This window comes from Marmota monax, unplaced genomic scaffold (assembly GCF_021218885.2).
Source record: "Marmota monax isolate L192 unplaced genomic scaffold, Marmota_monax_Labrador192_F-V1.1 WCK01_AAM20220418_F8-fsc00082, whole genome shotgun sequence".
NCBI classification, from domain to species: domain Eukaryota; kingdom Metazoa; phylum Chordata; class Mammalia; order Rodentia; family Sciuridae; genus Marmota; species Marmota monax.
The window spans coordinates 1,349,237-1,376,644 of record NW_026695207.1 but is presented as its reverse complement, the minus strand read 5'-3'; the positions used below and the strand labels follow the sequence as shown (position 1 = coordinate 1,376,644).

The following is a 27,408-nucleotide window of genomic DNA, read 5'->3' as shown; positions in this document are numbered from 1 at the left end:
TACATACAGTACTGTCCTGGCCACCAGTCAAGAGCCTAAGCATCTGAGGGGACAACAAGAGTGTGTTATTGGCTTCCCCAGGAGGCTGTCCACTGCACTCTGATAAGACTCTCTCGTTTAAGTGGCACATCTTGGGAGACATGTACTTGGAAGATATAAGAAGAAAAATGATACTCATGTTTTTCCTAAATGGTGGGGTTTATTTCATTGCTCACATACAATTGAATGAGACAAACTATTTACATAAAACCTACGTACAAAAAATATAATACAATTTATGCTGTACATCATCAAGATTCTCTTATTTTGTTCCCCCAAATTGTAGGCAGACAGAGATGATAGGAGTGAGGAGGGAGTGGCCATGAGAGGAAGAGGGCTGCACTCCTGGGAGTAGTCAGAATCATGCTTCATGAATTTGTTGTTCATAAAAGGATGGATAGGGTTGAGCTCTAGAAGTTGGCAATGCACCAGCAGGAATGTGAGTGAACACAACATTTTCACTGCTAGAAGAGCTCACTTCATCTCATGTGTGTCCATTTTCCCTGGAGAAAAAGGAGCTTGGAGCAAGTGTGAATTGTTTTTTGCTGATTGGCTGGGTAATACCCCATCCAGATCCTTTCTTAACTTCCATAATTGATCCAATGCAAGACAGACAGAGCTCCCTGCCCAGTTTGCCACAATTAGTGTCTTAAACTAATTCTGAAAACCATGTTATCTGTCAAGTGTCATTAAGCAACAATGTGAGGCCTAGTCCTGGACAGCTCTCAGGCAGAATCTAAGACCAGCGTATTGATGGACAGAAAACAGACAAAAAGTGATGCTCACTGGAAATTGCTGTTGCATATGTCTACCAAGAAGTGTTCAAAGGAAACCTTAAGGACCAAATATAAGCATCGAGAAAAAGTGCAGTGTGCCCAGTGACCCCACAAAAAATCCAGGCATCCCCGAGCACTCCAACACAATTACCAATATCCTATTTCCTCAAAGAAAGGGGGAATATAAAACTATTTCATTCTTGAAAAAATCCCTGCAATGTTTAGAACAAATTGCATATTAATAATTAATTTTATATCAGTAATCTCTGCAAGCTTACCAAGAGCTGAGTAGGTTTTGGAGAAATTTCAATGAAAAAAAAATGAAACAATCCCAAATAAGTTTATTTTGTATCACAAAACAGGCAACAGCAGGTGAACACAAAATGAGGCGTAACATGTTTAAATGCGAATCAGTGGCAGAACACACAGGTTTTGCTACACACTTTTGAAGAACCCTGTGCAGGACCAAGCTTGTGCATTTTCCTAGCAGCTGTGCGGAGCTGCTGTGGTGTCTCCAGGTGCTGGGGCTGAGGCGCCTGTGCTGCTTTCCATCCATGTGCAGAAGTTCAAGCTTGATTTTTGACCACGGTTATGGTATAAAGCAAAAGCAGTCCACTTTAGCAGAGAAAACATTGTTAAATTTAAAAAAAAAACACAAATTAACAACTTTTGCAAATATGTGAAGCAGTGTTGACGTTGAATCTACAAAAATAATCAATTAGACAATGTTCTAGGTGGTCCTCCTTCCACACCCAACTCTGTACCAATTGTTAACAGCATGTGTCTGGTTTCGCTCTTCCTGTGCACTTGCCTGGAGGGGGACAGAAACAAAGGCCTCTAACTTGTACAGGCATCATACTGACCTTCCTGTTAAGGACAGATGCTGCTGTGTGTTCTGGAAGATGTAGGAATTAGAGCCATGTCAGTTTCTGGGAGACTGAGGAGGGGTTTCCCACTTTTCTGAATACACCATTGCCCAGTGGGAGCAAATGCACACCTGGAGATGAAGTGTGTCTTGGTCATTTTCTATTCCTGAGTTCAGAGTGGTGTGTAAGGCTGATTTTCTTTAAAACATATCCAATCAACCGTCTGCTTCTAACTGGAACCCACACTATTGAGTGTCACGGTACTCCATCATCTTCAACAAGGCACTAGCGACATTTTACGGGAAAGCACACTACCATTTCACACTCATTGTCCAAATAAGCAGGGTGCTCAGAATGGCTTCTAGTATCCAATAATAGATAATCATGGATGATAATAGGTAATCAAATACTGACAATGTCATGTCAGCATAAATCCCCATGAAGAGATGGAGGCTTTTGGAAGAATGGATGTGCTGGTCATGGCCAATTCCATCAGCAAACTCCAGCTTGGATCATTAAAAACAATGGCAGAAAGTTTGCATACGAGTTGATTTCACGTTACTAGTTTAATTTGATTATTTGAGCTGTGGGATTTAGACCTAGCTTGTCACTTGCGAAATGGCAATTTTAATGTTAATTTAGTTCACTTTATCAACCTATGTTCCCTGCTGCCTCCGGAAGGTGCTCTAGAGACATGTTCTGAGACAGAGACACTAAACTCACTGGAGTTATCTCCAAATGCCACTCAAATCAGGAAAGTCTCACTGAAGTATAAAGAACACTTCAAAGCTACAGAAAGTTGATGGCTCTGGGGCCATGCAGATGAGGGAAATGGCTTGACCAGTGCTCAGGGAACTAATTTGATTTATTACAAAAGCAAGACAAATAGAGTAAAGAAGTATAAGAATATTTGTAAATTCAAATGCTATCAAAGTTGTGTTTAGGCAAAATGAATAGCTGGATCCATCCCTGATGTATTATGTCTAGGAAAAAAATTCCTGTAACATCCCATTAAACTTTAATGTAACCTTTAGTGATATCTTGGGGACACGGAGTCTGCCTTGCTAAGACTTTGTCCACAATGTCAAAGGCAAGACCCATTAATTCTACCAAATATTCTGGTCAGAACATTCACTGGAATAGGCTTTGGCTCCCGTGATTTCCACCCTTTTGTGTAAGAATATAAACAAGGACACCTTTGCCTCGGACTGCTGCACTCTGGGCAGCTGATCCTGGAAGAGTCCATAGGTCATGCCCACAGGACTGTGCATGTGGACCGTGATCCCCCACAGGGCCTGGCCTTAGCACTCACAGGGGAGTGACAAGACCTCATCTTTCCATGGCACCTACTTATTGTTCCCATGTTTGCTTCTTTTTTCTCTGGCATGGCCTATGGGCCAGTGGGGCCAGAAGCTGGTCCACTGAAGACCCTATCTATGGACTCAGGTGACTCCTTGGTGAGGAGGCCTTCAGAGCATTCATTCAGTCTCTGCCCACCACTATGCACACAGAAGCCCTCTTCCCTTTCCCTCATACTGAGGCTAAGTCCAGTCAGACTCTTAGACAGACATCTCTGCAGGAGGGTTCATGTAGACAGGAGGGGTCTGGAGCAGGGAATAGCAGTGCAGTGATGGGGGACTATTCTCCCACAGGTGGTTAAAAGACTCGAACTCCAGCTCAAATACAGCCAAACCAAACATGGTTCTGCCAAACAAGAGAGAGGGTGAGGTGGGGAGGCGATTTTCCTTTGAATACAGTGTCAGGTAGCAGTGAGTGAGGGGCTTTTTTCACAGTAGTACTCTAGAGGGTTTCTACTGTCCACACCATGAGAGCTCTGGGGTGCAGAGGGTGTACCCTGCATTTACATACATGTAGTAGAGACCAGCTTAGATGCCACTGGAAGCATGTCCATTAAGCCCAATGACAAGTTCTTGAAATTTAGCATTCTCCCTCTTAGGGGAAGTAAAGTGACTTTGAAACTGAGAAAATATTCAAGAAGGGAAGATGTGTGTGTGTGTGTGTGTATGTGTGTGTGTGTGTGTGTGTGTGTGTGTGAAAGAGAGAGAGAGAGAGAGAGAGAGAGAGAGAGAGAGAGAGTCAGTTCATTTAACAGAGTGAAAAAACTTTTTCTTAGCAGAAAGTAAAGAGTCCAAGCAGACAATGAAAACCCAACCAGCCATCTGTGCATTTTACCTGTTAGTGCGGATTTCAAGAACGTGTGTACAGCAGTGGACTCTTTTGCAGTGTGCCTAGAATGCATGAAATGCCACATGGAGCCCCACTGGTGAGGTCCTGTACATCAACCATTTACAATCTAACATTCCAGATCCAACCTAGCACATCTCCTAGAGCCCACTTGCCATTTTTAAAATTTTAATACAGAACCATTTTTGCAAATTTGGGCATTTGGGAATCTTTTGAATTGTACAATATTCATTATTAATCATAGTTTTCCAACATTTTCTGAAATTGCTTCTTTAAATTGGATATAGTGAAAACGCATATGCTAATAATGTTCTGTGTTCTTCGCTACCCGTACTATATATTTTCACAGATCTGAAGGTCCATTTATCAAGAAGAACAGATATAGCTATCTACTCAGGCCTTTATCACAATGCCCGGAGGATTCAGATGAACATTTTCAATTTTGTTCTTTCAATAATTATTGAACCAGCTGCCACATGCTACGTGTCAGTTGTGTAAAATTTTGATCTTTTCTTTTCCTTCTGGGGACTTCTAGCAATGGCTTTAAAACACTATGAATCGTTAATTAATGACCAACGCTGAGACCATGGAGATCATCCATCCTTACTTCCAAGTGCACCTGAACTGCCTTTGCCTCTCTGCAGGGAAGAGTGGGACTTGGTGGGACTGGGTGGATGGGAGGCAGACTGGGGTAAAGAGAAGGCACCGGAACAAAACTCTCCCTCCTCCCTTGGCCTAGGGCAGTGAGTGCAGCTTCTGCTGGGGGTCCCATCAGGTAGACTGAGGTGGGCTCTGGAGAGCCAGCTTTACACATCATTAATGCTCTAGTAGGGGCTGATTGCCATACATTAGTTACATCAGGGAGATGGAGAACAAAAAGATATTTCATTAAATGTCAGTTCTTTCAACACTTGGCATAACGTGGAAAATAAAAAAAGGTTGTTTTCAATTATAGTTCAGTATTTTTAATACTTTCCTTAATCAGCATCATAAAAGTCCAGAATTGTTCTTTGCAGGGAGAAAGAAGGTATACAGTCTGTCCAAATGCTGTACCAGTAGTTCCTCTAGATGCCGGCTCTTCAGGATGTCACCATGGCCAGACGGGAGGCTCCAGGCCAACAGTGTGGCGAGGATCTCCCGGGAACACCATGCAGTCCAAGAGTCAGAAGAAGGTTGGTTCTGCAGCAAGTTGCTAGCCACGGCCACACCTCCCTGTGTCTGAGCCTCTGCCCCCTTGCTCACCTGCACAGGGAGAACAGTCATACCCCAGGCCACAGCAGGACGTCTTGGTTGACCCTTACCTCTGCAGGTCCAGGTCAGGTGGAACCCCTGGGCTTCCCTGGGCAAGAATTATTTCAAGTCCAAACACAAGTTTGCTTCTGAGAATCCACAATATCACCCAGATCAGGACCTTGGGTGATCCAGGGTGAAAAACTGCCTGGCCACTTCATTTTTGTTGTTTTATCAAATACTATGGACCTTGTGGAGGGAGGCGGTCTCTGATACCCATTTCCTCAAATTAAAACATCAGGAAGATTTACACTTAAAAGCAAAAAGACATTTTTTTCTTTCTAAAGATTCCTTCCAATATGAGCGGCACACTGATAAAATAAAGCTCATGGAAACAATAGGTTTTTAGAAAAATGGACTGAACATAATTAAAAAACAAATGTCACACCATGGCTCACTCAACAATGATCAAGTGATTGTTATGGACCAGACTTTCACGACGCCACAGTTCGATTTTTGTTGCTTTTAAGGATGTGTATTTTTTTTTTCGCAGCAATGGGACACTATTGGCTTGAAATGCACTTGAAGTCTATCCACACTTTATGTCTGAAGCCTCAGAAACATGGGCAGTCATGGAGCACAGGCTTTGAGGAACTGAGGATTTACAAAAACCGAGGACTAAGCGCTACTAGTACTCATCGTAATTATTGAGATCTGTGAAGTAGGCGTTGGAGTAGGTCTTCCCCGTGAGGTGCGGGTTGAAGTACTTGTTTCTTTCCTCTAGGATCAAGTTGTTTTTGTTAAATGCCTGCAAAATACATTATAGAAAGATTTAAGAATACTCCACAAGTAGCACTTCAGAGGGAAATATAACTAGGAGACCGTTATGCTAACTTGAGTTCTCTCCTAGGCTTCCCCTATTCTTGACAGTTTTCCTCATTCACTGATTTTCCCAGATCCATTGCCTCATGGAAGACTTGACTAGTAACTAGAATAAGGTTGGCTGCTTTGGGTATCTTCCACTCTACTTTTGAACTTTAGTTCGGAAGTTAGGAAGAGAAGTAGAGGGTCAGAAAACCTAAATCTAAACCCCTAGGAAACCATAACTTGAATGATTTCAAGTTAGCAGACACTTTGAAAGTCACCACATATGTCTAAGTATACATTTAAGTGGCTTCCCGATTTCCATGGATTGGTACACTCATCAGAGATCTCGACAGAACTTATTTAAGCAAATGTATCCAATTAAACTGCCTTGATTTCTTTTCTCTCTGCCCTCAGAAGGTGACTGATGCGGCCATCTCTGGACACAGATGGCTACCTCCTTAGTAGTCATTAAAGTCACCTGTAATTTCAAAGAGTACAACTGTATCAAATAGAGAGTAAATATTAAGAGGACTAAAATAAAGATGTAGCAGAAGGGGCAGAGGCCAGTTGTGTAGGACCAGCCTGGACCAGGTGTCAGAATAAAGTTCTAGAAGGATTATTAAAGACCAGGCAGCAATCCACACCCTCCAGTTCCTCTGCTTTATGGCAGCAGCATTTCTGATCATCTTGAAAGTTACTGCATCTTAAGTGGGAACACAGACCAGCTAAATTCCCTTCTGCTTCCTGCATCAACAGGACCACAGGTAAGTGGATCTGCTGGACTCATGCAGAGGAGACCACTCGTGGGTTCTGGAAGCCTTGGGAAGGTTCTTGCTGATAAGAGTAGACATGTTCTTCCTCGCTCTCTAGGAGTTCATTTCTGAGAGGCTATGGGGATCTGTCATGAGTCCTGATGCTCCCTCCCTGGGCCTGTCACCTGGGGAAGTCAGTGCTAATGGATTCTGGACCCTGGTTTAAGCAGAGTCCATGGGTAAAGCCAACAGGCTGTGCCTCCAGGAGTGGAGGCCACACCGTAGGGAATGGACAAGGGAGGACAACACAGCTCCCGGGAAACAAGTTCTCCCCTCCACCCAAAGCTGTGAGAGCAAATATGTTCCTATTGTTGTGTAGGAAGGAAATCCAATTTCACAGAGAACCACTGGAACAGAGAGCTGACAGCAGATCTCCCTAAGAATGTGAAGGAAGTCCCCAACCTACAGGAATGTGGGAATTTAGTGAGATGCAGCTCAGGGTCTCACTAAACCCCCTTCCTCCATGTGGGTGGTAAGAAAGAGTAGGTGAGGTGAACAAGACCCTTGATGTCTCTCAGGTTACACCTGTGGCCTTCTGTGCAGATGCAAGAAGCCTCCTGTACATTAGGACACTGTCGCAAGAACCGTGCAAGAGTGTGTGCCATCAGATAAAAGATGAAGACTAAGATTTTAAAGATAAACATACTGAGGTGCAAAGAAGCTTAGGTCTGCTCCTGAAATGGGAGTGGGTGTCTGACTGCCCAGTGGTGCTCAGGGCCTCACCTGGGAGCACATGCCTGATGCCCAAGTTCAGGCCCCACAGCAAGGGTGGATCAGAGCTGAACCGGGGCCACAGACCTGGTATCTCCAGCAGTAGGTGTGCTGCTGCTTCATGTCCCTTTTTAAATTTATCCCCACATGAGATGCCATGTTTTTCCAGGCAAAACAAAGCTTAAAAGGTGGGTGATCACGAAGGTTCCCTTACACTCCACCAACCCAATCACCAGCGCCAACACCAAGGACCTTTGCAGACAGCCGGCACCGCCGATTCCTCACCTTGATGGCCTCCACAGAGTCGTACTTGTCCAGTTTGTTGATGTGGTTGGTGATGCTGGTGTTGAGGGGGGCGGGAGAGACGGGGTGGATGACGGTCGCGTCATGGGACTGCTGCTGGTAGCGCTGGCAGTAGGTGTAGATGAGCAGGGTGAGGAGGCAGCCGAGGATGGAGCTGCTAAGCCCCACGGCGATCATGTGGAACATGTTGAACTCTGAGGGCAGAATCACAGGCATGCTACGCTCAGAAAGAAGGCGCTACCCCAAGGCTCAAGTGCTTAGAAAAGAGCAAGATGAGAAGCCCACTCCCAAAGTAGAGAAATCGTAATCATGCTCCTCTTTGAAATGCTATGGCCACCAGGAGACTTCTCCACAGTGAGCACAGCATATTTAAATTCAGGCTCTTGGGGATTATAATCAGTTTTTTCAAGTCACCTTAAACCTGAATAAGCTAGCAGAATATCTTTTTTTTTCCCCTTTGAAGGCTTATACAGTACTCTTCTGTTCTAAGAGCAGTATAATCTCTGTTCTCTGGGGTTTCTACAGCACAGTTCATTCATGTCCCTTAACAGGTGGACCTCCCTGCATCCAGGACTGCCAGGTCCCAGGACAGCAGGAAAGGCACTGACAGCTTCCAATTTCTGCGCATGGTCATGCCAGACTTCTTTCCTCACCCTCTTTTATTATTTCATCTTATTTAAAAATTGTTCCATTTACATAGATCCTCATGTTTTCCGTTTCTTGCACAAACATGCATTATATAATAATGACATTAGAAACTCCCAAAGTTCTGAAGGAAAAATGTCTCTTTGCTAAAGGCAGCCACTCTCCCAGGTCCTTCAAGAGGAATTCTGCATATACATGTGCTGCATGTGTACAAATTTTATCCTGTGGACCACTCTTTTTGCTTAGATTATATTTTGGTGATCTCATTAAGAAAATGGTTTACTCCAAAGAAAACAAGAATTCTAGTTAAAGGAATAAAATACAGTCTCCTGGTGACCGTGACCTATTGTTTTTATATTTAATCAGCATCTCTTCTCTTTGAGCGACTTTCCTCCAGCAGACTTGGACCTAACCTCTGAAACAGAAGTGGCTTGAGTGACATCAGGGCAGCCTGCCAAGACCTACCTATGTGGGCCTGAGAAACAGTACAAAAGTCGGTCTCCCCATGTGCTGGGAGAACACCACTATTACTTTCGCATCTTTCAGGGAACAAACACCAACACCCGGGCAGCTCTCACATTGCCGAGCTCAGGGAGAGTCACAAGAAGCAGACCATGACGTGACTTCCTACACTGCAATGGCCCTGCGTGAGTAACCGCCTGCAGGTTGCTGGCCTCCTCTCTCCACTGCTGAAAGCACATCCCGAGGATCCCCATTTCCCCCTAAGTATCCCCTCGTTGTGTCACCAGGGGGTGCAGTGTCACCTGATGCCCTCCTGTGATGGTCAACCCCAGATCCAAAGGCAGAATGGAGAAGTATGCTGGGCATCAGCCCAAGTCCAGAGGAGCCTGTCTGGCCACAGAGACTTCAGGGCTCTTGGGGCCAGAGGGCCTGGAGGTCTGTCCCCACAGCCAGGGCCTGGGTGTTTGCCCCTGAACTGCCCAGGCCTCCTCCCCTGAGGCCCACAGAGCAGCTCTCCTGTACCCTGTGTTCCTCATGCCCATTCCCAGTGCTCACTCCTCAGGGATCCTTCCCAACGGCACCAGCCCCCTTCTGGCACCTGGTGTCAAAGGTCACTAATTACTAGTCACCAAGGTCCTACTACATGCTGGGACCCCAAGGGTCCTTCCTGATCCCCACAGATCCCTGAGTGGCTGAGAGGTTCCCTGGGAAGCCGAGCCCCAGGGGACAGGAGACCCATCAGGGCCTCACCCATGCTAGATGGTAGAGGCTGAATATCCCCATCTTCCCCTGAACCCTGAGCTTTCTCCTGTACACCATGCTCCTTTCTGCTCGTGGGCACTGTGTTGCAGGAGCCCAGGGCCCCGAGAGATGGACTAGAAGCTGGAAGGGAGACCAGTTGGTCCCATTGGATGATTTTTTTGTGCAAACTTTGATTTTTCAACAAACTGAGAAAACAAGTCTGTGTTGCCCCCCAAGGTAGAGGTAGATGGACATGGTGAACCCAGCCTGCCCTCTCTGGGGTTCATGGTCAGCCAGGCCCAACACTCTCCTAAATGCACTGCGATTCCAAACACACAGGCAATTCCTTACACAGGGTCCAGGTACACAGCACTGAGAGCTGGAAGATCCAGGTGGATATTACTAGAGTATTCTATAGGTATTCCCCACACCCTGACAACCCCTTTAGTTTTCCACCTCCAGCTTATTTGGTCAGTGGTACAGGATGATGGAAGGACCTCACAGATGCCTGGCCTTTCCTGGTTTTGTCAGAAGCCTCTGCAGCTGGAGGGCTCCTGGGCTGTGACAGGTGGGACCTTTTCACCAACAAACACTAGAATTGTTTACTGTAACACTGAAGCTGTACCTAAGCAAGTACTGATGTCACGTGAGTTTTCATTTCTGTATACTTTAGGTGTCAGGACTCCTGGGGTCAATACCACATACTGATAAAAACACTCTCTGCGGCACTGATAACTCATGTTTTTATAACAGATGGAAGATGTATTACCATCTCCATATGCAGATAGTTTGTCATTAATCGCATGAATCATTCCTGCAGGTGCCTGGGGAAGGCCAGGACCAGCTGACATCTTTATGATGATCATGTTCTCTTTGTGTCTCATGCAACTAAAAATAGCTAGGTTGAAAAATCTCGATAGAAGCACATTTTCCACAGAGGGAAAAAATAGTGCCTATTGAATCTCTGTTGAATCTGTTTAGTGTGGCTCTTTCCTTGGAATATGCTTTTATTTTTTGGCCTTTTTTTTAGATAAACCTGAAATAAAGACCAACTGCTCAGTTGGGTAATTGGATGATATTATGAGCAAAATTTTATTGATTTTTCAATAAACTGAGAAAACACATCTATGTTGTCTCCCTAAACATCCCCAAACATCCTTGCTAGGTAAATGCTTATTTTCACCTCTTAGCCTTATGCTAGGATCCATTTCTTCTCTTACCTGCTGTGGAATGTCCAAGTCAGAAGCTTAAAGACCTAAGGCAATCAGTTCTTAGAAGCTTAAATACCTAAGGCAATGCAGAGTAATCCAAGCTTCTGTGATTTAGCCCACAGCACCTCATGATTGGCTCTAGTTTGTACAGCTCTTGGCAAAGTTGGTGCCAAGACTCAGAGCAGCATGGCAGTACAGGAGGGGCCTGCAGAACAACTCCTGGGTCTTTAAGGCCCCAGAGGGATTTGCACATTGGAACAGGGTGGCCTGTCCTGGGCAAGGTGATGGGAGCCTCTGGCAGTGAGCATGGGTGACCAGTGACCTCTACTGCAGCCCAGCTGTGTGACTATTCAAGTTCTGACTTGGCCTTCTGAGAATGGGAAAACACCTTAGGAACTGCTCCACTCCTGACCTGCCCTTGACTGAGGGCAGCTGACAGCCCTGGACCTGTGAGCTGAGCAAGATCGTCACCTTGCAGGGCTGCTGTAACTCGAGTTCCCTGGACACGGACATCTAGACCCTACCAGGTCACTTTTTCCATAGTGCTATGTGTTTAAAGCTCCCACTGTACCCCTTGCCAGGATCTCATCCCTCGCACCCTTGAGCATGAGCTGTGTGCACCTGGGCCAGGGCCTTACCTCTCTGAGCTTCACAGGCCCCATTTATGGCACAGGTACAAAGGCACGGACACTATCCCTTTTCTGCAATTCCCAGGTGCAAAATCCCTGAGAAGTGGTTTTCTCTATGTATCTGACAGTGACTCGTGGCCTGACATGACTCATTCTGCTGCATTAGCACCTCACATTGCTAATGTGAGGCATCGTTCAGAGACTGATCCTGGAGCATAGCCCCAGACTCTGTGGGTGTTGTATAATACAGGGTATGAGACCTAAAAGTCCTTCTAGAATCTGAAACCGTCACTTTCAAACTCTCCTCTACTTCCAAGGCTTCTCCATGCAGTACCTAGCAAATTCACTTTGTATGGGCCATATGGGACACTTCTTCTCTGAAGCACTGAATATAATGTCTGGCACACAGGGCTATATAAACACATGAAGGGACACTAGCCACTGCCATCATTTTATATAAGCCCTTGCATATTAATCTCACAAGTGGATCCTGTATTAGCAACTGCCAGTTGGTGAGCTTGCTGCATGACTTAGATCATGGGAAGATGAATGTCCTGGCCTGTCTTAGGCAATAGGGTCTCTTATGAGTTCCAAAGGTGTTGGGGCTGCTTAGGTCTTCAATGTAAACCTGATGCCCCTCACAAAATCAACACAGAGTGGATGCTTAGCAAAGATTCTTGAATGAATTAGTGGACACATTAACAGATGGCTAACTAAACCAGATGTATAGACAGCAATCTCCTAATCCATGTAGTTATTAATGCTAAGTACATTCCTAAAACATGGTTAGGAAGCCCCCACTTCCTTGAGACCAAAAACAAAAACCAAAGCCTGCTGTGCTGAGCACTCTGGATTCCCCTGGTGGAATAGATTGTGGTGGGCATTGATATCTATTTGCCATCAGTCGTACATGTGAAGATATGGATGTTGGCTCAGATGTCAAAGTGGACATGGGCTATGCTTTGGTCTTTGGATGATAAGTCTTTTGTTCAGGCATATTTTCAATGAAAACAATAACTTTAAGGTTTGGAAGGTACAGACTGCAAATTCCAAACTTCCATATGCTTGAATCAAAGAATGTGGTTTTTGAGACTCAGTGTTGCAGTTTAAAAAATTTCTCTAGTGATGTAGGTATAATCTTGTACCCCCATTACAATATAGCCATTTCAGTGGGCTGGAGATTCAAGGTTAGGTGCAATGGATTTGCACATAAATATAAACAAACTCCTTGGATTTCATTTTATTCGTGGAAAATCTCCCTGAACTCATATCAAGATCGCTGGTTCATCAAGTGTTGCGTTCAACAGAGTCCCCTGCAGGGCTCACTTAGCCACGGATTGTTGTGCCCCACTCAGAGAGGTTCTGGTTCTGTAGTTGAAGCTGGGGCCTCAGAATTTGCATGTCTATTAGGTTCCCAAGGGATGCTGATGATGCTGGCCAAGGAACCCCACTCTGAGAACCACTGTGCCACATCTTAAATCTTGACTATTAATGTTTATGCAAAGGTAGATGTTTGGGGTCCAGGAGTTTCACCTCCATGTAATTCTTTGCCAATAGCAGAAACAAGGAAGACATACGGGGGAAGAAATATTTGGAAGAGACCAGAATACCAGTAAGAAACTAGTTAAAAGGAGGCACTTACCTCCACACCTTTTCTCCTCTACACTGCTTGATCTTGCAACAGATACTTCTGGAAAAACAAAACTCCAATCACAATGCATAAAGGGTGTTGGGAAGTAGGTTCATTTATTTACATTAATGTTTCATTTGCAAAAGGTCCAATGATTTTTTAATCTGTTGGGAGTCCAAGTTTCCAAAGCTTGATTAGTTTTCAAAACAAATTTATACTTGTTTATTGTTTCAAAAAACCCAAGAAGGATTGGTTCAGTCACTTTGACTAGGACAGGACAAGATTCATTATCACAGGAAAAAAAATTATGTGACCCCTTAGGCTGCAACCAAAGCACCTGCTGATTCCTGTTAGAATGTCCCCTGCCAGCCCTGGGATCTCTGTTCCTTGGTGACTATTATATTGCATCAAGACCAATGATCTTTTAGTCCCAGTGAAATGGAAGCCAAATCACCAAAGCTCAAAGGAAGTAACCATAACAAAGTCATATCCAGGAGCACATTGGTGCCCTTTATCATGCCATATCTACACTCCACAAGCAAAATGTCAATGAGAAGAGAGGTCTTCTAAGTGTCTCAACTCCCACCAGGTTGGGGGGAACATTTCAGGAGTCTAGTTCTCCTACATTGATTTTCCATTACAAAACAAAAATTATAAATATGTCTATGGCTAAACAGATAAATAACACAGTTCTGCACCCTACATGGTACAGGTGACTTACAAGGCTAAGGCTAATAATTGTTTCTCAGATACTATTATTTTTTCCACAAATGCAGGGAAATGAAGACAATTTGGTTCATGGAGCCCTATTGTTTCTTTGCAATAATTGGTTTGCTTTGGTCCACGCTATAGTCCTAAAGGGCACGCTGGGCATGTGCTACGTGGTGTGTACATGTGCAGAGTACCAGCCATCTGTGAGAAGGCAATGGTGAAGAGCTACCCACAACAACTGAGCCCTGGTTCCACACCCCGTCTGTGACCAGAGGCCAAGCCACTTCTCCAAGGTGAGAATCATGATGCAAATCAATTCCCCCAAATATATTAACGTTCTTATAGAGAATGGACCTTGGTTTTCTGAGCAAACACACACATAATATTGCCAAAGCACTTAACCCCATATTAAAATAACCAAATAACACATTTCCATTTTTTAGAGAAAAATCTTCTATTAGAATCAATAAATTATAGATGGCATTGTGTTTGAAAAAATCTTACACTCAAGAAGTATTTCAAGTCTAAATCTGAATTTATCTACAAATCTGCACTTTTATCCCCTACAAACCATGAGAGTTGATGGGATCATCATCTCAGCTTCACCAGACACAGCCTCCGAGATCACACTGTGACCCGTGAACCACTTTCTGTCTAAATGTCGGGATGCTTTTGTTCACACTTACACCATCCGCTGCGCTTACCTGGGATGAAATTAGAGTCAAAAACGCATGGCCGGGTCTCGGTGGTGTTTCCGGAACACTGGACACCCACAGGGAACAGAAGGATGCATTGGCGGGCGCGGATCTGGATGCCAGACGCATCGCACATGGACCAGTCTGACCACTCTGACCAGCTTTCTGCGGGGGACAGAAGATGGGAGATGGGGCAAGAACTCCTGCTAAAATTAATCTGCCAAGGTACATGAGCTGGTCTAGGTTCTCATGTTATGTTTTTGATAAGATGTAGTCATAACTTCTGACCAGGCCAGTAAATAAAATACATGAGGATGGAAAAAACAAACAAACAAACAAACAAAAAAACATGGTGTAATATAATCAGATATAATACGCTTCCATAAACATTTCTAAAGACCACCTTATTTTAATGCTATAAAAATTGTCTTTAGAGTCAATAAGCTAATCCATGAGACCCAGCAGTGAATAAACTACCCTCAGTTGGGGGCAGAAATTTCAATGACATTACCATTTCTCACAGGGCCAAGCTTTCCTGCAAAGAGCAGCCTCAAATGCATTCCTAATAAATTCCTGCACATTTCCACAGGACTCTGCTCAGACAACAGAAGGAAGGTGTGTTAATGAGAAATCCTCAGTGGCTGAATGGGAGCTTAAAGCACTTTCTGGGGTTTAACAACAGTTTTGCAGAGTCAATGTAGCAAAGCCAGGATACCCTCAGGGCAGGATTCATTTCACCCCAGGTGAACCAGCACAAAAGAGCAGCAGGCCAGTTCACAAGCCTTGGGTCAAGTCCAGAAGAAGAGGGATGAAAGAATTCCTTGTCCTATGTATAAAAATGGCTGAAATCTGTCCAAATCACTCAGGCATACAGATGTGTGAAAAGAGAAACTCATATCTATGAAAAAAGGTTTAAAAATGAACACTCCATATTATTTAAGTAATATTAACCAATTAAAAAAGGGTACATTTTCTGTGCAGTTTGGAAAAAAAATTTGGAAATCCAACTTGCACCTTGATCCAGGTAAAGGTAACAGCTTTTGCTTCAAAAATATACAAAGGCCCTGCTATTGAAATGACTGAGAATTTGGTCTTGAAGCTCTTTTTAATATAACTGAAACTTTCCAGGAAGAACCCCGGGAGCAAGCTAATAAACTATGAGGTTTCCGGCATCAGTCAGACCCAGAAGGGGGGATAAGAGGACCCATGTGTCAGGAGCCAGGCTGCTTCTGAAACAAGGAGGCTGCCTCAGCACAACCTGTGTCTCCCGGGGCCTTGGAGCTCCCTCACCCAGGTTCTGAGGCAGGTGTGAGGCATGCTGCACCCGAATCTCTGGTCCTCATGCTGACACCCAACAACAAAATCCTGGATCCTGACATCAGGTAAGATATTTTAAGATTTATTCGTTTTTTAAAAATAATCTGATTAAATAATTAATTATAAAATTACTGATTTGATTTCATGCTTTATATTTTCTCTAATTGCACCACCTCTGGATGACAGGCCATCGAACTTGGGTGAGGTGTCCTCAAGAATGCCTACTGCCTCCCGTGACCTTTTAGCATGTGTTCCTGAAATGCAGCTCTGGGGATCCTCAGAAGAAGACTGAGGCCAGGCCCTGGGCGAGCAGAGGAGACAAGGGACTGCAGGCAAGACACCCTCTCAGCCATCCAGCCTCCAGGGGGCGCTCACGGGTGCTTGTTTCTTCTGGCTTTCTCCCTAGCACAGCAAGGAGCTGCCAAGAGCCATTAGTGTTAATTAGTGAAGTGAAGGCCAAATCAGGATCTATTTGTTAATCAAAGAGCTTGGGTGTTATAATGACATGCATATACTCACCTCTGATGTGATAAAGGCTTTGAACACCAGACAAAGTGAAAAGGATTTGATTATAGAACAATGGCTAGGAAGTCACATTAAGGGTGCCCCTGAGAACTGACTTGGTCCCCCTTCTAGGACTCGCTATGATGTGATACCATCGTCCTCCTCACCATTTACAAATCCGAAAGAGGTGAGTTTGCCAATCACAGTAGCTAAGTTACAGAACCATCCCAGATGCCCATCAACAGGTGAATAGATACTGAAAATGTGGTCTATATACACAATGGAGTTTTACTCAGCCACAAAGAATAATGAAATTATGACATTCGTTGGTAAATGGATGAAACTGGGGAACATGGTGCTAAGTGAAATTAGGCAGACTCAGAAAGTCAAGGGTTGAGAGTTTTCCCTGCGATGTGAAAGTTAGTCCAAAACAAAGGAAAAAGATGGGGGGTCAAATATCATACTGATAGGGACGATCAGTGGAGTGGAAGGAGATGGAGATGAGGGAGGAAGAAAGGAAAGGATGTGGAATAGATTTTAAAAACCATGTCACGTGCACTTATAAACATACCACAGGAAATTCTACCTGTTAGTATATGTAGAAAGCACCCATCAAAAATAAGTAAATAAAAGAGCACGAGGAAGATCAGTAGAGCCAAAGAGGAGAAAGGGGTGAGGGAGGAGAGAAGGGAAAGGGGGTGTACGTACCGGGGACTGAAACGGAGTCAATCAAATCCCATGCATGTGTGATTTTGTCAAAAGGAACCACAACCTAATATGGATTACTGCATACTCTCTCTTTTTTTTTTTTTTAAGGAGGAAAAGAGGTGAGTTTTCTCCAGGTCAGGCAGCAGGCAAGGTCCGCTTACCTGGGCAGGGCTGGGTGTTGCAGAGCGCCTCCTCCGTGTGCAGTCCCAGGCAGATGTCCCCTCCGTAGGCTGGGGCTGGATTTGTGCACGAGCGGGTCCTCATGTAGTGTCCACCCCCGCATGTGGCTGAGCATTTTGACCAGGATGACCAGCAGGACCACACGCCGTCCACTGGGAAGGAACACAAGGTCACAATGCTTCAGAAACCCCAACCAGATCCATCTGATGGAGGTGAAGACAGAATCTGCACTACAGAAGGCGTGGGTGTAGGTAGCAGCCGAGTCCTGGCCATGTGCGGCCATAGGAAGTTTCCCTGGGCCATCCATATAGCTTGGTGCACCTTCCCTTCCTTCTCCAGTGCCTCTTCTTTGTTCTTTCAGAAAATGGTTCTAAACATGTCATGTCTTCAGATGACAGAGGAGCACAATGCATGCCCTACCAAAACCCCAGTTCCCCAAGAAGGAACACGCAGCACACTGTGGCCATTAAGGCCAGCCCTGGCCAGCTCTCACCCTTGCACCATGCAGTTGGCCAGACAAGACTTACAGCCCTGGATCAGGAATTCAAGTCACAGCCCTCCTCATGGGTTGGATTACGGTTTGACAGAGGAGGAGAAAAAAATCCAATGGTCCCACTAAGGTAACTGATGGGTACCCCATAAATGCAGCCTCCAGTCAAGCAAACCATATAGCCACACAGACCTGGTGGCAGGTTTTAATGGCTGGAGATGTAATCTCAACATCAGCAGCCAGACTTAGGGTTGGGTATTAACTGTGCAGCTTCACCGTGTGAATGTCAGGCAGGACTGCTTCCTGGACCAGAACCTGCCATGACTGCTCATAAACAGAGCCCTTCTCTCTCTGCTCACATTAGCCCCTGTCTTCCCCAGGTTGGGATCCCGAGACCCACAGACCAGGCTCCTACACATCTGAAAAGATGCAAAGACTCAGTAAGCATCAGGGAAAAGCAAATCAAAACCACAGTGAGAGCCCAAGTCACACCTGTTAGGATGGCTATGATTTAAAAAATAAAAAATTTGTGTAAGGACGTGGTGAAACTGAAGCCATTTGTGTGCTGCTGGTGTAACTGCTTATGAAAAACAGAATAGTGATTCTTAAAAAATTAAAAATAGAATTACCATAGGATCTAGAAATCTCACTTCCAAAAATTGAGTACACCAGAAAAAAATTGCAATTAGTCTAAGAGATATCAGCAATTACATTACTATTCATAACAGCTAAAATATGGAAACATCCAAAATGTCAATATACATAGATAAAGAAAATATGGTATATAGATACAATGGAATATTACTCAGACTTCAAAAAGGAGATCTCTCCGTGTGCAACAACATGGATCAGCATGGAGGAGGACATAATGCTAAGTGACATAAGTCAAGCAGAATGTGAGTATTGTGTAAGTCATGGCTGGCATCTAAAATACTCAAATTCATAGATGTTGCAAGTAAAATGGTGTTCCCAGGGGTGGGGAAGAAGGGACAGTGGGGATCTGCTGTACAACCCTGGGCCTGTAGCCAGCAACACTATATCATGCATTTAGTGACCTGTTCATGTTAAGTGCTTTTATTTCAACACAAAAACAAAAACACTAGTGCGCTTCTTCACAGTCTTCCCATAATCATGTATCATTTTGTGATCTCCTACACTCATTCTATCCCGAGATATTCAGGATATTTATTTATCCCTCCCACATTTCCATTCACACTATGCCAGTCCACATCTGATCTGGTCTAATAGCCCTCTGCTCACACATACCCACGGTCCCTCTGGGGTCATGAGCAAGTCCTCCTGGCACAAGGTGGTTTATCCCATTAAATGAGAATACGGCTCCTGCTTGAAGTTCTGAGGAGCCCCTGGGCAGAATCCAGCTGCTGAAGTGGCCCCTGGGGAGCTCAAACCAAAGCTCACCCTGTGCTCGGCCCCGAGCTCCATTTGTACTTCACTGTCTGCAGGCACATCCTCTAAGGGCTGGGGAAGAGCTGCTTCCGTGCAGAGGGACTCAAGGGGAGTCCAGCCCAGCCTCCACTCTCTCAGGCAGTCGCATGGGGCTGGAGTTGCCCAGAGCCCCAGGTCACTTCCCAGCTGGCCTCCTAAGGGTGTCCTCCTCGCATGACAGGTTTCCACCTGCACCTTGGAGCACCGACCCTGGCCGTGAGGTGGTCACTGACCCTGGCTATGAGGTGGTCTGCCCAGATGGAAACAGATACGGAGCACCATAGTATGAGTTCATATCAGAAAGTCTGTACTATTTTTAAAGTAGAAACTACAGAATGCAAAGCTTAATGAAGCCGACTGCACTGTGAGGGGCTTGTACAACTCCATGTGGGGAGGAAGGGACGTGCCACTGAATCAAGGAGTGACACAAACCCGAGCCCGTGAGCGGAGAGCAGCAAGCCTGGGCATAACAAGGATAATAATGAGCTCAGTCACTGTGGCAATGGTCCTCACAACAGCCTTGGGGAACATTCTAGAAATGAGTGGCTCCGGGCACTAAGAGGTTAGGTCATGGAGCCAGTGACCTGGGAGCTCTGGATGGGAGGCTGGCATGCTATACATAAAGAACAAGGCGAACCAACAGTATGGGTCTGACGTCACTCCTGCCATTTCTATGCTAAAAATTCATGGGGGAATCTCCTGTGGCTGGGATCACCATGTAATTTAGCCTCTGAAAGGCTGGTTCATGGGAAGATCGGACAAATATACCCAAGCTCAGAGCCATGTTTCCCTCAAGGAATCAAAGCCATTAATTGCAGGGAATTGGTTTTTATAAAAAAAATTTGATAGATTAAGTAATGTGACAGAAGAGGGTACAAGTTTTGGTCTAGGAATTCTAGCCAACTACTCATCGCTACTGAAAAGTGAAAGGAGTGAAGTTACTAGCGATCAAAGGGAGCCAAGGAAAGCTAAATGCATCCACTCACCGGACATCCTGGGCACAGTAAGAGATATAAAGCCCCGAGGGTGAGGGCACACCACACGTGGTATAGTATCAATGCCCAGAACACTGCACCACACTGTTAGAGCTGAAGGAGAGCAGGGCACCCCACTCCCCAAGAACTGAGCAGAGGTTGCCCTCCTGGAAGTGAGGACTCGGGAGTCCAGCAGGGAGAGGCACTCCAGGTGTCCACCAGAGGTCAGTGGGGAACACACCCTGGATGCACTTGGACTTCATTCAGAGTCTTCTCCCTCAGAGGAACCGTCATAGTTAAATCTGATCAAAGGAGTGTATGTTGACCCTGTCAGGGCACAAGGGGTCCCAGGAAGGCTTTGAGGTTGCTTTCATCCTGTTTCTGTATCACATGGCAACAAGGAACCATCTCTCTTCTCTACCTTTGTCAGTCAGGGTCTCGAGTCTTTGTGCTGAATCAAACACACCATGAAACAAAGGTGTGAAGGGGAAAGGACCCCCATTTCTCAAGGTCAGAGATGAATGACATAGGAGAAGGTTCTAGTTAGACAAGGCCACAGCAGGAGAGGAAATGGTCATTTCAGCACTGGCTCAAAGTTACGCGTGACAATTGGAGATGGCATTGTTAGTGATTTGATTTAAAAGTTATTTACATTCCTCTAGTTCATTTATGTCTATGTTCATATTAAATCATAGGGAAAAACTTCATTTAGAAATACAATGATCATGCAGAATGAGTTGTGAGGAAGAGAACGTGCTAAATGAAGTCAAAAGCTTGTGAAGGTGGGCAGCTCAAACCCCTCAGGCTGGGGCGGCCCACCCTCCTGCTGAGTTAGTCTGTCCAGTTGTTAGGAATCCCCCAGGAAGTGGGAGAGTGTTGACATTAGCACATCCAGACTGAACTCAGCTACTCCCCAGTGGAAAGTGACATGGCACTGTGAACCTCCACGACACTCTATGGGACCTGGCTTTTAAAGGAAAATGAGGCCAGAGCTATTTCAAGATATTTAGGTCATGTATATATAGTTCTGGTTTGACTGCCAAGTCAACTAAAAAAATAGAAAAATAAATAAAACAACCCACAGACGATGCTAATGGAGTGTCTGAGATGGAGGGGCCGCCTTCGCACTCAGGGACCAGGGCAGCCTCCAGTGTCTGGAGGAATTTGTGTTCTACTGATAGCAGTGAGGAAGTGAGTGGAGCCTGGGGAGGTGTGGGAGGGAGGGGCCCTGACATTCCCACGGCAACTTCCCGTGCTCCAGTTCATAGCACTGACTCAAATAGAGAGATATCGCCACGGGCTCCCTCCCAGCACCCAGGGGAAGAACCCTGCCATGGGGCTGTGGGAAAGATCAGCTCTGTGACCTTTCCCAGATTCTCTGCATCAGCTTGGCTGGGAAAGTGGGGTAGTCAAGGGAGGAATCTCCTGAGGCTGGAGAAATCCAGGCTGAGATGCCCTGGGAGATCAGTGCAGCTGTCAAGAGCAGGGACATAACGGGACGCCTCTGCTACAAAGCTGGGAACTGTGGGTCCAGTTTTATCTGCACACTTATCCACCCTTCTTCTGTATATCCATCCATCTATCTCTCCATCCATCCATCCATCCATCCATCCATCTATCATCCATCCAGTCACCAATCATCCCTCCATCAATACATCCGTCCATCCAGTCATTCATCCAAATATTCATCCATCCATCTATCCATCCATCCAATCATCTAAACATACATGCATAAGTTCATACGTGCATCTACCCACCCATACATCGTGCATCCATGCACCTCTCCTCATCAACGAATGCTTATAAAATACTTCCCACAGCCAGTTTCTTGCTCAAAAAACTGAGAAAGCTGTGTGTACTACTGGACAAGATGCTAAAATCTGATGCCATTAAAACCTCTGTACCCAGCTTTGTCATGACCCTTCACACCACTTCCCATCCCTTCCTGTCAATTGACTAACTCCTTTCTGTCCCTCAAGATTCAGCTTGGAAGAGCCTGTGTATTGCAGCTGTTGCTCTCCTAGCTCACTAGGTGCTTGGCCGACGTGGCCACTGTATCTTGTCACCATCTTAGCATCTGATGGCCATGCTGGCTTGACATTATTCACAGATGCCTTCTCCCCCAACCCCAGGCTCCTTTTTGATGTGGACCACAACACTGTGTCTTTGCCATCCTGTGAGCAGCACACAGTGGGTCCTCCAAACTGTTCAAAAGTGCTGGAAATGGAATGGGCAGAGGGAGGAAGGAAGATGGGTAACCGGCTGGTTGTTCACTTTCCATTCAACAAACACTTGTGATGGGCGTTTCTAGGTGTGCCAGCCTGTGCTGAAGACTGAGTTTCTGCGGTGGAACCATCCCAGGCCCTGAGCTCCTGGGCTTTCACCCAGGAAGAAGGCACAGACAGCATCCAGTGACCTGCACGGGGTGGCTGTGGGTCATTGGGTTACAGAACCCATGACCATGGGAAGGTCAGGTGGAAGCCATTTAGGTGACAGAGCTCCACTGGGAGCCACGGCAGAAGGGAGCAGAGACAGTCAGAATATCAGAGGGAAGACAGAGGGGTTGTAGGAGAACGGCACATCCAAAAGCCCTGGGCTCTTTTAGCTCACTTTAATATCTTTGTGCTTATATGGAATTCAGTGCAACCAAAAGCCAGGTCCTTTTCCAGCCCTACGCAGCCTCCAGGAGAGAAGACTCCATCTTCAGAAGATGGGATTCTTGAGGTAGAACCCCTCTAGCAGGAGACAGTGGGACTAGGAACTGAGCTGACAGGCACCTGTTGGTACAGCTCTGACCCCTGCAACCTGAGAACCTGGGGTCAGTGGAGAACAGCAGGGAGGCCTGGATCCCTCGGGTCCCAGGAAAGGTGGGCTGATGCATATTTCAGGGACATCACTTCTCTCCAGACCACATCAGAAGGGCCAACATCTCTGTTAGGGACAGGATCCAGAGCCCACAATCCTTACAGGGCATTGCTCTAAGAAGTATTTTAATTTCTTTTTTTAAAAAGAAGAGGAAAAGGAATGTAATCCAGCCCAGAGATGTGAGGCCACATGCCAGCCTACAAAGGGGGCCGAGTGAGGCGTGTCAGTACTGGTGGACATGACTCGGGATTTGGCTTCAGTCAGTTGGAGCAGGTGGCTGGGAATGGAGGACCCCTTTATTCTTCCTTTTCCATCTCACTAGGTTCATCCAACAGCTGCTGATATCACCTGACATTTCTTAAGAACATGTATCCCAACACCAGGCCACGGAGCTGAGAGAGCCAGGGTAAGGTAAAAGGCCGTCATTGCTGCTGGACGTTTTAGATCACTGCTCACCTGGGCAGGGCAGGATGTTGCATTCCTGGTACTCCAGGGACGGGCCCAGGCAGGGCATGCCACCGTACTTGGGCTCAGGATTGTTGCAGACCCGCTTCCGGTTCCGAATGCCCCTGCTGCAGTCGCGGCTGCACTGTGACCACGACGTCCAGGCTGACCAGGCCCCGTTGACGGTGTGGGCTGAGTATCTCCCGGCTCGCAGGAAGTCCCCAGACAGGCCTGGCAGGGGAAACACAGAGTGTGACTCCACGGGAGTTCCTGCAGGGCCCACGCACACACTGGTCTGTCTGCATCAGCAGGAGCTTCTCTCTAGAATTAGTCTTTCACACCTCAATAAAATACTGCAGCTGAGTGACAGCCTCCCATAACTCAGACTTCTTTCCTGAGCTGCTATGCAGTAAGGCTGCACATAGGAACCCTAATTGGAGATTACCAGACTATCCCTTATAAAATGTCCATCTTTAAACTGGGCTTCAGTTACCTTCCTCTCAGTGCTTCAATATAGGTATCCTTTCTTCTAACAAAAGCAGAATTTTACAAACTTAACAAGAGTGACTCATTTTGTTGCTCACCAGGCGGGTGGTGTTGGTTTCACTTATGTCAATAGGTGTATTTACCGATACCCTTTATCAAAGAAGAATATATATATATATATATATATATATATATATATATATATATTTAACAATAAGATTGTGTGATTGATGAGCTATGGGGAGTCTAGTCTGAGATAGAGAGAAAGTAAATTAGAAGAACAAACACAGGTACAGGATGAGAAGTGTACTTTTATAGCAAAAGGTATTTGTAACAACTTTGGGGTCACCGAGTATCCCAGATGTCCATCAGCTCCCAGCTCCCAGTATCCCAGCAGGCCTCAGCCTGGGGACCTTTGGCATGTGAGCAGCACTGGCCACTACTCAGAGCTTTCCTGGTGGCCACACAGAGGAGAAGCACTGTCCCCCATGAATTTATCGCACCCCTGTCAATCCTGCACTGCAATCCAGCTCCCCAGCTCTGGGGCATCTGTCAAGGCCAGCCCCTCTGGGCCTGAAGACCCCTTCTTGAGAAATGACATCAGTGGTGCCAGCCCTTTCTATGTCCCATTTATGCGGGAGAATGAAAGTAAAACCACAACACAGAAGTGCTGGGAAATGTTTGAGAAGGCTCTAGCGCAAGATGTAACTGTCATCGTGTTCATCAAACCAAGCTCCGAGGATGCGTCTGAAGAACACAAAAAGAGACGGAGAGCAAAGCAAAGAATGAGGCTTTTTGAGGCCACCAGGCTCCAACCTGCTTTCTCAAGGGCAGAGAGAGGAGCTCCAGGGAGACTAAGTGACCTGCCCAGGGGATAGAACTGCAGAGCATTGGGACCAGACAGAGGGCAGGTCTGGCTCCCTCCCCAGGCTTTCTCCAGGCTGCTAACATGGCATTCAGGGGTCTGCCCAGTTCAGGGGGTGAAGCAATGGCACGTGTCCGTGGCATTCTTACACATGGTGCTTCTTAACAGAAACATCCCCCGTATGAGTAAAACCAAAGAAATCCACTCTTCCTGACTTTCGTCTACTTTGAGGATAAATAAACTGAAATACTATTTTCACCTTATATTTTAGTGCCAGAAAACCTATGGAAAGTCCTTCCTCAGTGTATTTTTTCATCCAAAATAAATCTAACACAAACTACTGTGGACCTTTCATAAGCACAGTGTTATTTGGGCCCTGAATGCCCAGAACCATCTCCTATCATGGTGTCCCTTGTTGCGGTTTCAGTTACTTGTGGTCAACCACAATCATAAAGTATCAATGCTTGTGTTGACTCAGGGAAGAGACACATTTACATAACATTTACTATGGTATATCCTTATAAGTATTCTATTTTATTATTATTTATGGTTAGTAATCTCTTAATGTGCATAATTTTTCATAGGTTTGTGTGTGCACGGAAAAACAAGTTCGTATGGTGTTTGGTACTGTCCAGTTTCAGGTGTCCACTGGGAGTCTATGAATGCATCCCTCCATGGACAAGGGGGGATATAGCTGAATTCTCATAGTGAGTGTCTCCCCCTTCAATTTGCTGTGAAGTCCACTCTGTTCTACAGGGATCACTGTGATAAAGACCGCAAAGCCACAATTAATAACAAGGACACACTACCCGTGTTCTTCCATGACCTTAGACTCAAGATCAAAGGCCTCCCTGGAGCAGTCCGTCCTCCCACCATCCCTCACCATCTGTGGAGCAGCCGCTGGTCCCATCGCTGGAACAGTACCGCATTTCAATCCTCTGCCTTCCCACTTCCAGCAAATTGGGATCGGGCAGGCGGGCTTTGCAGGTGTACCGGAATCGCTGTTCATAGTGGCCGCCATTGTCAGAGATGTTGACAGGTGTCCAGGGGGTCCAGGGCGTGGTCTTCTTCAGCTCAGGACATGCATTGGTGTTACAAGGCTGGTATTCCTAGGAGAGAAAATGCATAGTGTGTGTCTCAGCCCCCTGCATAGACGAAGCCCTGTCATGACAGCTGCTCTCTTTCAGGGAAAGGTAAGTTTTCTTAAAACTTCAGATACAAAGACACTCATAGCTGCTCTGCAAAATTGAAAACACATAAACAGAGAGCTCAGCTCTCAGGCCATCTTCACAAGGAACGTGCAGTTTCCCCCATATACACAATGAGAACAAGATAATAAACAAAGTCACATGTGGGAGCAAAAGGCAATTCCAGAAAATCATCTTCATTTTCTTTATCAGTAATCCAAGGTGCTGATTATTTGGATATTAAGTTTATCTATTTTCTTTAAAGTATCAAAGTTAAAACCATGGAACCAGACTTGATTCTTAGACCATGTAATGTTAAGTTTGAGGTTTGTGGATATTGTGAGCCCTGGAGTCACAGATCCAAAGCACTGGGGTGGTTGAGTTTCAACAGAACACACACACCCCTCTTTCTAGTCTGTAACACATTTTCCCATCATCCCCCATTATGCACCCGATAGCCTTTGCAGTTTCTCCTCAGCCCCTCACTCCCAGAAATCTCTTAAAACAACCCAGGTGGGAGGGTCCTGGGTGGCCAAGCATGGAGTAGATCTGAGGGACTGCCAGGTGGATACACCATGTCTGGACAAGGTGGAATTTAGGACTAGGGTATTGACAATCTTCTTGGAACACCTCCGGGTTTATATGAAAACAGTCCTAAATCTTATGGCTGAAAAACCAGGAATAGATGGATTAATCTTGGATGCAGTAGTTATCACAATTCCACTCTAACAAGAAAGGATGTTTCTATAGAGGGAAAACCAACAACGCATGAGATACCCAGTCACTCATGGCCACGCTTTAAAATGGTATCATCAATATTAAACACACACACACAAAATTTAAGCTTTATTATAAAATAAGAGAGCTGTTCTATCCTTTCCCTATCTCTTTGAGTGGGATATCTTGATACTACTACCACCATGGAGCTAAAACCCTGAACTTTCCAGTGTGTTAGGCATTGTGCATGAATTGTGCTGCAAGGAAAAAGAGGCTGTAACTCTTCTGTCTACCACATCACTCAGCCTTCCCATCTCCCATCCTCCTAGCATAGTTGTGCTGTAATCCTAGTTAGATCAAAGTTCAGTGTTTGCATTTATCAGTAGGTGAACGCTACCCAGAGTGATGTGGTGAACTGCAATTGATTTATGCTTCTTGTTGGGCTCCCTCCAGTCCAAATCCAGGCTTCTCTTGCTTTGCATAGGTGGTTGTTTAGTTTCTATGAACTTGTCCTTTATTTTTTTTTAAAGATTGATGTGAATTTTTTTATGCCTTTATTTTATTTATTTATTTTTATGTGGTGCTGAGGATCAAACCCAGCGCCTCTCACATGCTAGGCAAGCGCTCTACCGCTGAGCCCCAGCCCCAGCCCCTGAACTTGCCCTTAATTCATCTTCCATCAGGTATTCAGA

At 45.6% G+C, this 27,408-nt stretch overlaps 1 protein-coding gene across 7 annotated transcripts in view; it reads right to left on the bottom strand.

Annotated features, from left to right (window-relative positions):
* Positions 1-1,136: 1,136 nt before the first annotated feature.
* The window catches only part of Sema5a (semaphorin 5A), a 451,060-nt gene continuing 424,788 nt past the window's right edge, over positions 1,137-27,408 (bottom strand). For all 7 annotated transcript variants that reach the window (XM_046430338.2, XM_058574513.1, XM_058574512.1 and 4 more), the window contains 7 exons: positions 25,696-25,921; positions 23,474-23,692; positions 17,224-17,394; positions 14,543-14,698; positions 13,140-13,187; positions 7,792-8,003; positions 1,137-5,924 (listed from right to left, as the gene is read on the bottom strand). In XM_046430338.2, the coding sequence (XP_046286294.1) occupies positions 5,805-5,924; positions 7,792-8,003; positions 13,140-13,187; positions 14,543-14,698; positions 17,224-17,394; positions 23,474-23,692; positions 25,696-25,921 (1,152 nt within the window). In that variant the 3' untranslated portion in view covers positions 1,137-5,804. The remainder of the gene's footprint in view (positions 5,925-7,791; positions 8,004-13,139; positions 13,188-14,542; positions 14,699-17,223; positions 17,395-23,473; positions 23,693-25,695; positions 25,922-27,408) is intronic.